Genomic DNA, 10,544 nt, shown 5'->3' with positions numbered 1-10,544 from the left:
GGGGGGGGCAAAGCAAAGTCGCGAACCGTAATTCAAATCGGCCAGCAACAGCAGCGGGGGGGTCGGGGGGGGGGCACTCGATTAAAGGGTTTCTAATTGCCACTTGTATTATCAATTAACCGGACTCTCATGTTCCTGCTCCTTCTCCTCCTCCTCCTTGTCCAGACCTTTACCCTCCTCCCGACCCGCGACTCACCCACCGAACCCCCGCGCGTCATTTGGACGCGGTCCCCAAAGGGTTAACGGAGAGCAGCGGGCGGCCCCCCAGCGGGTGTCTCGGCCTGGCGTCTCGTCTCTGCCACGTCTCGCCGCCGGAGGCCCCGGCCCGCTGCCCCGCAGGCTGCTGCGCACCCTAACCACACCTCCGGAGGGTCCGCCAAGGCCTGCCGAGGGTCACCCTGGTGTGGCCGTGGGGCCCGGCCCGGCCGCACCCTTGGGGGTGTGCTGTGCTGTGCTGTGCTGTGCACCCTTGGGGGTGTGCCGGGCGCCTAAGGGCTGAGATGACAGGCCGCTGCAGACCGTGCTGCTGGATGAGGAGGCTCGGCCGTGGCGCCCAACCGAGCGGAAGGGTCGCACTCGCCGAGGGGAAGGCTTAACTACGGTCTGCGTCACATGATGCGCGCCCATGTTCACATAAACGTCGAGCGCCAAAAGGACCACCTACGGTTGAACGTTTTCCTGTGAATGTTGCGAAAATTAGTACACCCTATATCTCAGCATGAGATGCAAAGTTTTGTTTTCTGGGGTGGCCTTCTTCTGCCCACGGGTCACCGGCAACGAAATCGGTCCTGATCTCCGATTCAAGCTTAGAGCTGAATGTCTGTTTAATTTAACTTGTGTCCCTGTTCATCCTCAGTCTGAGGATGTCAGCATTGAGTCCTGGCAACGTCGGCATGGCGTAGAGGTTAGAGAGAAACGGGCGTGGAAGGGCGGGGTAGGGGCGAGGCGTGGCGTGGCGTGGCGAGGCGTGGCGTGGCGTGGCGTGGCGTGGCGTGGCGTGGCGCGTTGCGGCGCGGATCGCGCAGGGCGTATTCTGTAATCGCATGAATGGCTCGTTGGGCACGGACTGGCACTGGGGCCCGGGCCGGGGAGTGCGGGTGGCACGAGGCGGGGTCCATCCCATCCCCAGCCAGGCCCCTCCAGTCCCCTCCAGGCCGGGCGGGGCGGGGCCGGGCGCGGGCCCCCTCTAGAATACGAATGCGGGGCTAAGCAGGTGCGTTAAGTGACTGTGAATAATGAAGCGGGTCGATGTGTTGGATATCGCAACATCGTCGTGCGAATGCGAGTTGGTTGGGGAGGGGGATATTTGCCGGCTAGCTTCGTCGTAGAGCTCGTAGAGAGACTTCCGTGCAAAAAAGAGTAATTCGGGAGTGTAGCGGGTTTTTTTTCATGCCGATGATGGTTGATGTTAAGAGTTCCTAAAGGGGTGTATTCAGTCATAGCCCAGCCCCCCATCCCCTTAAGAACGTCTGTTTCTTGAATATCCTTCATCCTGGTTACTAAGATATTTGCCACCCTCTGGCGTTAATGGCTCGACGGTGTGAACATGTGTGCACAGATTGAAAAGAAATTAGCCGGTGTAACCCTCCACGCTGCTCATCCCTGCTGGGTCCCCCAGCAGCACACAGCTGGGGACGCTAGCAGGCGATCCCCACGCAAGCGAAGCGAGCGAGCAAGTCCTGACCTTGTGCTTCTGTGTTACAGACGGCACCAGGGCCGGAGCACGCTTCTGCAAGGCGGCCAAGGCTGCTAAGGTCGCGGCGCGCGCAGCTGCAGCTGCCGCAGCGGTAGCGGCGGTAGCGGTCGCAGTCGCTGCCACCTCCACTGCCTCCAGCACCACCATCACCACCATCAACCCGGCGGCCACTGCCACCACCGACGAGGAGGCGGACGAGGACGCCGACGACGAGGATCCAGACGACGACGAGGACGACGTCGACATCGTCTCCCGTCGCCCCAGCGCCCCACCCGTGGAGGATGACGGTGCCTATGAGGACGTCATCGTTCAGGAGCTGCAGGAGAAGTACCTGCAGGAGCTGCAGCAGCAGCGGCTGCAGGAGTCTGTCGGGGGGACTGTAGGGGAGGTGCAGCTGCCCCCTCGCTGCCCCTACTACTACGCCGACCTGCTGCTGCCCCGGGCTCCGCCCCGAGAGCACAGGAAGAGAGGACACGACACAAGGTGGGTTTCTAGGTTCCATTGAGTTAACCGCTCGCGGCCCGGCCCGCACTGACGTGGTTGAAGGGTTAACGCTCGTTCTGTTGCAGGCGTTATCGCAAGAGCGCGTCGGTCGACAGCGCGACGCCGCCGGGCTGCCCCCGCTGCTCGGCGCCACTGTCCGCCGCGTCCCCCGGGTCCGCGCCCGGAGCGGACTGCCACTGCCAGGGAGGACGCCGCTGCCTGCCCGCGCGCGGCTGGTCGCTCATCGAGGATGGTAGTGGAGGCATGTCGCCCGTCAGTGGCGCGCCGCCCCGTATCCCGGAATGCCTTGACCTCGGAGACGACATGAACCGACGTCTACATCTGTACGAGACGGCCTTCGACTCGCGCGTCGCTGCGCCGCTCGACCGCCGCGGTGAGGACGTGAGCAACCACGCCATCCTGGCCGTCAGTCCGGCCGTGTCCATCGGCAGCCAGGACGGCACTCCCGGTAGTGCGTCGGGCGTCGCGGTCCTCAGCTCGTCGCTTGGAGGCCTTCACCTCGGGTCAAGCGGTGGGTCGGAGCGCTCCAACTCCCCGCTGAGAGGGTACTCGCCGCCCCCGCCCGGGTCGGCGCCTTCCTCGGCGCCTCTGCCCGTGAAGTTCCACGGCCACGGCTCGCAGGGCCGCTCCATGCTGTCCATACGCTCGGCGCCCTCAGCGCCGCACCTGGCCACCAAGGCCGTTAGGGAGATCAAAGGAAGGCCGGGTCACCCGCGCCCCACTAGCCTCGCCATGACGGCCTCGTCATCGACGGCCTCCTCGACGGACCCGGCAGCGGGAACGTCATCCCAGCAAGACCTACCCCTGGCGCTAGCGAGGCCATCTCGCGCCAGGACCATCCTGGACTTCAAGGGGCGGCCGACGGGGAGGGTGGACCGACCGCTGTCACTCATCGCTCCCCGCCGTCCTAAGTTCTCCTCCACCGAGTCGATGGCGACGTCCTCCTCTGGAGGGTCTCTCGAGTCGGTTCGGAGCTCTACCAGCGAGGGGGAGAGGTCTTCCTCCTCCGATGGCCGTCCTGGGTCATCGTCGTTGTCCTCTCACTCCGAGGACTCCGCTGGGCCTCTACTGTTGCACGGGACGAACTCTGGGCCGACGAGCAGGTATGTACGCCACGATGCAGCCCATAAAGCTCGTGTCCTCCCTCAAACCTTCGCCAATATCAAAGGTTTCTAATGTGCTGTTCCAGGTTATACAGCAGCGCGAAGCTGCACATCCTCTCACCCATATCGGACAAGTCTTCCCTCGAGCCGTGCTCCGAAACATCCGACAACAACCGGAACAACAATTCAGAGCGCGCGTCCCCGGAGCTCGTGAGTGGAGGTGGCGGTGACGGCACCCCGACGGGTTCGACGGGGCCGCTGCCCGGGGGCAACGGAGGTTCGGCGGCTGGCACTCCGACCGGAAACACGCCCTCCATCGGTCTTAGCCTGAACCTGAATGCCGACCAGCAGACCAAAACCGCGAGATGCAGGAGAACGCCGAACAATAGGAACCTCAATCTGAACGCCCTGTCCCTCCATGGGGTGCAGTCCGTGTTCAGCGTCAATAACAAGGTTTGACCCAGCTACCCAATATCAGTGAGAGTCATGCAACTTTTAGAATCACACATCACACCTGCGTGTACAAAACACATTATTTCGCCTCCTACAGAACGGTGATGGAGAGGTTCTCGGGTCGGACTCTGGCATCTCCGTCGACGGCAGCAACCTGCGGTGGGCCAACAACTACCAGCAGGACCTGGAGCACCTCCCGTTTGACATGCCGAAGCTGCGCCGGCGAAGGGCCAATCCTAGTCTGGTGAGTGAGCCTCGCGTACCTAGCGCCTGGTGGGTAGGCACGCGCACAACACGCGTGTCAGGGGAGCCCACGGGCGGCCTACCCGTCAGGCGCCCGGCGCCCGTCCTGCCGTGCCTGACGGTGTTGTTGGATGATGTTATTCGCAGGATACGACCACGTCCGGGAGCGCCACGTCGGTGGAGGCTGGGAGCGCGGGCAGCGGGTGCGTGGGGCACGAGGAGCTCCCGTTCGACATGCCCAAGCTGCGGCGCAAGCTGCGTGCCTCCCTGACCCTCGCCAACTCGTCCGAGTCGTCATCCGCCAGCCAGTCGTCGGAGCCGCAGGAGGTGGAGCAGCTGCTGCAGGACCTGCCCTTCGACATGCCTAAGCTGAGGAAGAAGCAGATCAGCCGCTCCTCCGAGTCGTCCTCTACCAGTCAGTCAGACCCGTCAGTGGGTAAGCAAGCGTGGCTTCTTATTGCCGCCAAGACATACCCCTTACTGTTCCGTAACTGTACCATTCTAACTGTTGGTTTTGCAGGTATTGGCGCTGTGGGCAGACCGGCCCTCTCTCTCAACCTGGCTGCTGGGCTTGGCCCGTTTGGTCCATATGGAGGCTGCAGTAGCCTCGGCACGGGGCACGCTGGTCCGGGGGCGCCTGCGGAGAGCTTCGCGGAGAGCTTCGGCAGTGGGGCGTCAAGCGCGTTCGCGCCGACGCGCGCCTGCGCGCCGCGGGGAAGGCCCGGGCTACCGGGACTCAGCCTGAGCTTTGGCTCAAACTCAATCAACGCTCCGTCCGCCCATATCGACACCGCGCTGCCTCTAGAGCGCCAAGGGTACGTCTTTTCCATTGGAACTTCACCGAATCACCAAATACATCTTTGTCTTACCTGGGTCAACTCTTACAGCTGGTACCTCGGAGCTATTTCTCGTTTAGAGGCAGAGAGGCTACTTCGACAAGCTGGCGAGGGTAGCTACCTGGTGCGGAATTCGGAGTCTACGCGGCAGGACTTTTCTTTGTCTCTTAAGTGAGTCATTTTGTTTAACGAAATATAAGCGTACTTTTATATCCCTATAATTGCTAATTACACTTTTATCTGCTACAGGAGTGCTCGAGGTTTTATGCACATGCGTATCCAAAAAGATGAAAATGGTCGCTTTATTCTAGGGCAGTTCTCCCGCCCTTTCGAATCGGTGCCGGAAATGATTCGACACTTCTCATTGAATCGCCTGCCAATCAGGGGAGCTGAGCACATGTGTTTACTGCATCCAGTAATTCAGCCCTTGTTGTAAAATGTCATTGAAATCCTTCCATTCCACCTTGTTATTTTCTGCATTTTAGTTAGGAACTTGTATAAGAGAAAAATAATTATGTGACTCTTTTGTTTTGTGCATCAGATAGAGATTTAACAGTTAATTTCTGCAGCGCTCCGGGTTGCACCAGGACAGTGTCTGACTCTGACCCTGACCTGGTGCAAAACAGTCTGGCCTGCACGTTTTTCAGATATATGTGATGTACAAAAGAAAAAGAAAGAAGTGATACTGTTATTGTTCAATGCAATTATTGTATTTATAGTTTTATGTTGAAAGTATGTAAAAAGAATGAGGTTTCCAAATTGATTATACCTCTGTCTTGTGCATCTATTTCTGATCTGATTTTTTTAAAGAATTCAGTCCTATTTTAATGAGAATAAGATTTCAGTTTGAAAATAATTATTTGTAGACTGTAGAAAGACAACAGTGTGCCCAATTGAGATTTGGTAAGAATTGTATTGGTAGGTTGTGAAGCTGTGATTTGATTGATAATTATTAGATGAGAGTACGGTTTGAATTTTTCACTATCTAATCTTTGAATGTACTTCCGTATACAAATTTTAATATTCTGTAAAGTATCTTATACCCTAAAGTACTATGTATTTCTTAGATATTGCAATATCTATATCAATACGGATCCAGTCTGTATCAGAGTCAAGAGGAGAGCACTATTCAGCATTTCTTTTTGTTGTTGAGTTACTTTACAGACTAGAATTACGTGAAAGTTAAAACTGCTGTAATTTCCCAATTGTTATTATTCATCTATTTTTGGCTTTATTTCTCAGTAAAAATTGAATAGTACGTACTGTAGGCTGTAGGTGGTTGTGATGTCAAGCATCCCTTGATTTTTTTTCTTTGACTTTGTAGCAGACAATTATTTTGTTCTGAATTTCAAATGTGTATTATCTAATTCTTTACCATTGGTAGAGGTACCAGTCTTCCCGTGACTGCTTCTAGTCTTACAGTCTAGTCGAAATGCTCTCATTTGCAAACCATATCAACAAAACCTAGACTTATGATTTATTTGAACACGCTCTAGTCCAAAGAACGTGTGTAGTCATTTAGTTACTAATTTATGTCATGTAGCAACAATTAAACGACTGATTTATACCAACTTTCTTGCACCCATTTAAGCTACTGTGATGTACTGCATGAGCCCCTCTTTGTATTCCTCAACTCAGGCGAAACAAATCATACTTTTTAACTTCACAGCCCAGGCATTATTTAACTGCTCATTTGGAGTGAAGAGAGCAGGAAAAGAAGCTAATGACATTACTCACATTGTTTTTTATTTAAAAAAATAAAAAGCCATCCATGAAGAGACTGTAGCTGAGGCTTCTGATCTTACACTGAAAGGTTTTGAAATATTGTAGTGTTTTCTGTGTACTGTTACCATATGAACAGCAAGGAGTTACATATTAAGTGATCATCCATTATTACTTAACATGACAGTTATGTGCCATATTAACAATAAAAGAATAAAAATCACGCTGTTATTTGTTTTGTTTTTAAAAACTAAAATGCAGGCGCAGGTACTCCACCGCTCCCCACCATCCTGCCCCGCATACGTAAGACAGTCTACAGTTCTACATACCCTGCCCCACACCACCTCTCACCTCTCCCCAGGATTACTGAGATCTCGATTCGTCCTGCGGCTCGTCAAGCGGTTTGAACGGCCCTCCAGGTATGAAAAATCCAGCGGTCAAGAAGTTCGGGTTGCGCGACGAAATATCGTGAATTTAATCGTTCTAAACACATTTCAGGTCGCTTAAGTGCTAAATTAAAAACTGCGAATGTCTCAGAAACATTTTATGACATGTTTGAAGTCCGTACGTACAATATTTCGCGAGTGACAAGTTTCTACGAAATATGGTGTTTCCGGGCGGGTAGTGCATTGCAAATTGGATCCATCGAGATCTCAGTAATCCTTCAACGTTTTGCAAATGTGAAAACTGTTTTGGAATCTACAAGAACCAAAGCTTGGCGCAGGCTAAGACGTCAGACCGCTGAAACAACAGAAATATTTTATTTTTCAATCTGAAAACAGAGGACGCTCCGGCGGCCATCTTGCCCACTTCAAGTTTATCGCATTCTCTCTTTTCGAGGTGAGTATAGAAAAATCGCACCCTGCTATTCTGATTCGGGATGATCTGTAGAACATTTGATTCACTGGTGGTCGGCGGGTTAAAAGCGTTTTTAACCTCAAAAAAAATGAAAATAGGGTGCCCTGTCCCGTCTCTGGACCCCGTAGGTCGCGTTCAACTCGCATTTTAAAATGTTTCCGGTTCGATTCAGTGACTTTTATTTATATCATTAGATTCCTCGTTCTTTTCTTTTTCTAGCGCCATAAGGCGCTTTGTTAAAATGAGGTCTGGTACAGGAGATATGACAAATAGAAAAGAGAGCTGCAGCGCGCGCGGGCGCCGCCCCGGCCCAGCGGCGCGGCCGAGACAGTGTGTCAGCCCGGCCGTAGGGAGTTGCTACCGGCTGATTCCGAACGTCTGAAAATTGCGTCCTCGCCATTTCCATCATGTGCAAGGACTGAGTATTGTAAGGTCGGTCACGTTAAAATCAAAAACAATCACAAAATAACAAAAAAAAATCCTAGCATTAAAAAATGAAACTAAAATTAGGATAAAATGCACAGACTACTACTAACAAGTACAAGGGGAGCAAAAAAAAGTCCAAAATGCCCATGCCGAAACCGTCGCAACAATGCACCAAACGACGAGAAACACGATCGCTATATATGCCCGCTGGGCATATTCTCTGTCCGATTCCCCGGCACCCGGCATGCTGCTGCTGTTGCCGTAGAGCAGTCTGCGCCAGTCCCTCGGAACCGCCTGGCTGGGGCCGGGTCGCGGGCCGCGGCCGCGGGCCGCCGCGTCATCGCTGGGGCCGCTGGGCGCTGGGGGCGCTGAGGGCTGCGTCGGGAGAGCCTCGCAAGGGGGCTCGTCTTGCAGTTCGTCGCAAGGGGCTACCATTTTCCTAGCTTCGTAGCCGTCTCGGTCCTGCACAACAACACTGGATGTAGTACAGGAGGCACGCAACAGATCTCTAAACATTCGGTCCCGCGAAATCATTTTAAACAAAAACTATCTGCCTTTAACACAGATCTTATAAAGCGGTTTCATTCCATTTAGCGGGTTGTAGTTAGTTCACTAGTGCAGTTCGCATGCATGATTGCGTGAGGCTCACTATTTAGCTGAAATTTTGAATTTGTTGCTGGAAAACGGAATGTTGAATTTTTACACTCATTAAAATATTGACTGTGGTAGCTGGACACACTTGCGACAAGGAAGGTATCTGAACTGAGACAGCATTAATATCTTACAACGCACACCAGTCTGTTCAAGCAAATGTTTCTCTTGAAGAGCGGGACCCATTCGGTTATCTACAGGGCGAGGAAGGAGTAAATCTGCGACATAAAACGTTGCAGTTCGCCGCATCGCCTACCTCGGTGAGCTCGGCCCTCGTCGTCAGCAGGAGGCATAGGGCCTTGGTGAGGGGCTCCTCGGGGTTCCGCAGGGTCCCCGTCAGCTCGCGGCCGCCGCCCCGCAGCGTCACGTCCCAGGACTCGCCGGTTAGCAGGGTGAGGGCGGGCAGGGCCTGCTCGTCCCGACACTGGTCCTGGAGGCCCTGGAGCTGCTCGGCGGCCTGCGGCAGCGCGCCCTGCAGCTGGCGCCTCAGGGCTCTCTTGACGGGCAGGACGTCGTGGTCCTTCCAGCAGCGGGGTGACGGGTCGGTGCGGCAGTCCGAGCACCAGCCGCGGGGAGTGCTGAGGGGCACAAGTCAGGCCATGAGGCTCTCGAACACCACCCTTCCGCGGCCGGCTGCGCGCGAGCGAGCTCACCTGTCCAGCCTGACTTCCTCCAACAACCTCAGCGCCAAGAAGTTAGTGGTGAGTCCCTCCGCCGGGCCGTTGAAGTCCTGCGAGGCGAACGGGTCAGAACGAGTGTAACGAACGAGTGATCCGGGACTTTGCCCGTTGCCACTCACCCGGCGGCACGTCGGGCAGCTGCTGTCGGGCAGCCGGCCCAGGCACTGCAGGCAGGCCGTGTGCCCGCACGGCAGGACCTTGGGCAGCCGCTCGGCGCCGTCGAAGCGCTCGGTGCAGATGTCGCACTCCAGGTCCATGCTGCTGATCCTGATCGCCGAGCTGCAGGAGGCGCAGGAGGCAGGCAGGAGGTAGTCGGCCGGCCGGGGTAGCGCCGCGGCGGGAGCGGGAGTGTCTCTGCAGCGCGGAATAGCGCGGGTCAAGCCGGTCAAGCTCAGCTGTGCGGCGGTGACGTCACGGCGACTCCTTCTTTTCCATCGGTATTCCCATCAAGGTCGTTATTTGACTCTTTGATTCCTGACCAACTTTTCCATCGGTATTCCCCTCAAGGTCGTCATTTGACACTTTGATTCCTGACCAACATTTAAAGCAAACTCGTGACAAGACATTGCAAACATTACCCCGCCGCCCAAGCAGCGGGCACCTGGTACGTACACAAGCTTAATCTTTACTCTCTAGTCGGTCGGGCGAGGCCTCGGCAGGGCGTCCTAACCTCTCCGTCCTCGTGCGGCTTGCTCGCGTCCACAGGTCGGCTCGCGGCTCGCCCAGCGCCGAGCACAACCAGGGCGAGATGGGCGACTTCGGAGGCGGTTTTCAAGTTCACAGGAGACGCGCCCACGGGCAGGCAGGTTTGGCAGAGGGGCACGGAGTTCACTCGGGCTGCGCTGGGCTGGGCGTCGCATACGCCGAGCTGACCACGCTGATCTGGCGCTGCAGAGTGTTGACTGTGCCGTCACGGACAGGTCGGGCTGGAGGGGGGAGGGAGCACTCCGGAGGGAAGGCGCGCCCAAGGTGCCCCTTAATCCACCTTGGGCGAGCCTCGTGTTGTGCGTAAAAACGTTAACTGCAAAACAAAGCTATTTAGCCGAACTACACAATAGGAACGGTTTGTCGATGGTTGCATTCTTCAACTCAAAGGATCGCCCTTAGATGATGCAAAAATTGCGTCCGTCATCTGCCGTTTCGGAATTGCCGATGTTAGGTCCTTGAGCGCCTGGTAGGTAGGCAATATCTTGCCGACAATGCATGCGTGTACCGTGGGGTTGCCTACCCAGAGTAGCGCAGGCGCCGAGCTCTCGTAAATTGCTGACTGATGAATGAATCTGGTGATGTGCTGTTGGTAAAGAACGAGTCTTCAAATCGTGTGTGGGTGAATTTTGTTTCTTAATGTGTCCCCAACGCTTATTTGAAAACA

The 10,544-nt window shown here is 55.2% G+C and overlaps 2 protein-coding genes across 4 annotated transcripts in view; one reads left to right on the top strand and one right to left on the bottom strand.

Annotated features, from left to right (window-relative positions):
• The window catches only part of LOC113205759 (uncharacterized), a 133,571-nt gene extending 126,791 nt beyond the window's left edge, over nt 1-6,780 (top strand). For both annotated transcript variants that reach the window (XM_052265349.1, XM_026421505.2), the window contains 8 exons: nt 1,705-2,179; nt 2,266-3,303; nt 3,390-3,756; nt 3,854-4,000; nt 4,147-4,435; nt 4,520-4,814; nt 4,887-5,006; nt 5,085-6,780. In XM_052265349.1, the coding sequence (XP_052121309.1) occupies nt 1,705-2,179; nt 2,266-3,303; nt 3,390-3,756; nt 3,854-4,000; nt 4,147-4,435; nt 4,520-4,814; nt 4,887-5,006; nt 5,085-5,271 (2,918 nt within the window). In that variant the 3' untranslated portion in view covers nt 5,272-6,780. The remainder of the gene's footprint in view (nt 1-1,704; nt 2,180-2,265; nt 3,304-3,389; nt 3,757-3,853; nt 4,001-4,146; nt 4,436-4,519; nt 4,815-4,886; nt 5,007-5,084) is intronic.
• Nucleotides 6,781-7,299: 519 nt separating this feature from the next.
• LOC113205760 (uncharacterized) lies at nt 7,300-9,986 on the bottom strand. Of its 2 annotated transcripts, none has more exons than XM_052265351.1 (5): nt 9,843-9,986; nt 9,292-9,451; nt 9,146-9,222; nt 8,749-9,070; nt 7,300-8,303 (listed from the first exon to the last, which is right to left on the bottom strand). In XM_052265351.1, the coding sequence occupies exons 2-5, from the start codon at nt 9,427-9,429 to the stop codon at nt 7,947-7,949; spliced, it is 894 nt and encodes a 297-aa protein (XP_052121311.1). In that variant the 5' UTR covers nt 9,430-9,451; nt 9,843-9,986; the 3' UTR covers nt 7,300-7,946. The 2 variants fall into 2 exon arrangements, with proteins under 2 accessions (XP_052121311.1, XP_052121310.1); XM_052265350.1 differs by having other exon boundaries at nt 9,292-9,526; nt 9,843-9,977.
• Between the last annotated feature and the right edge of the window lie 558 nt (nt 9,987-10,544).

The sequence above is a fragment of the Frankliniella occidentalis genome, unplaced genomic scaffold (assembly GCF_000697945.3).
Source record: "Frankliniella occidentalis isolate FOCC.00 unplaced genomic scaffold, Focc_3.1 Scaffold26, whole genome shotgun sequence".
In the NCBI taxonomy this organism is placed as follows: Eukaryota; Metazoa; Arthropoda; class Insecta; order Thysanoptera; family Thripidae; genus Frankliniella; species Frankliniella occidentalis.
Note: the sequence above shows the minus strand (reverse complement) of the source record. Positions and strands in the feature narration are given on the sequence as shown.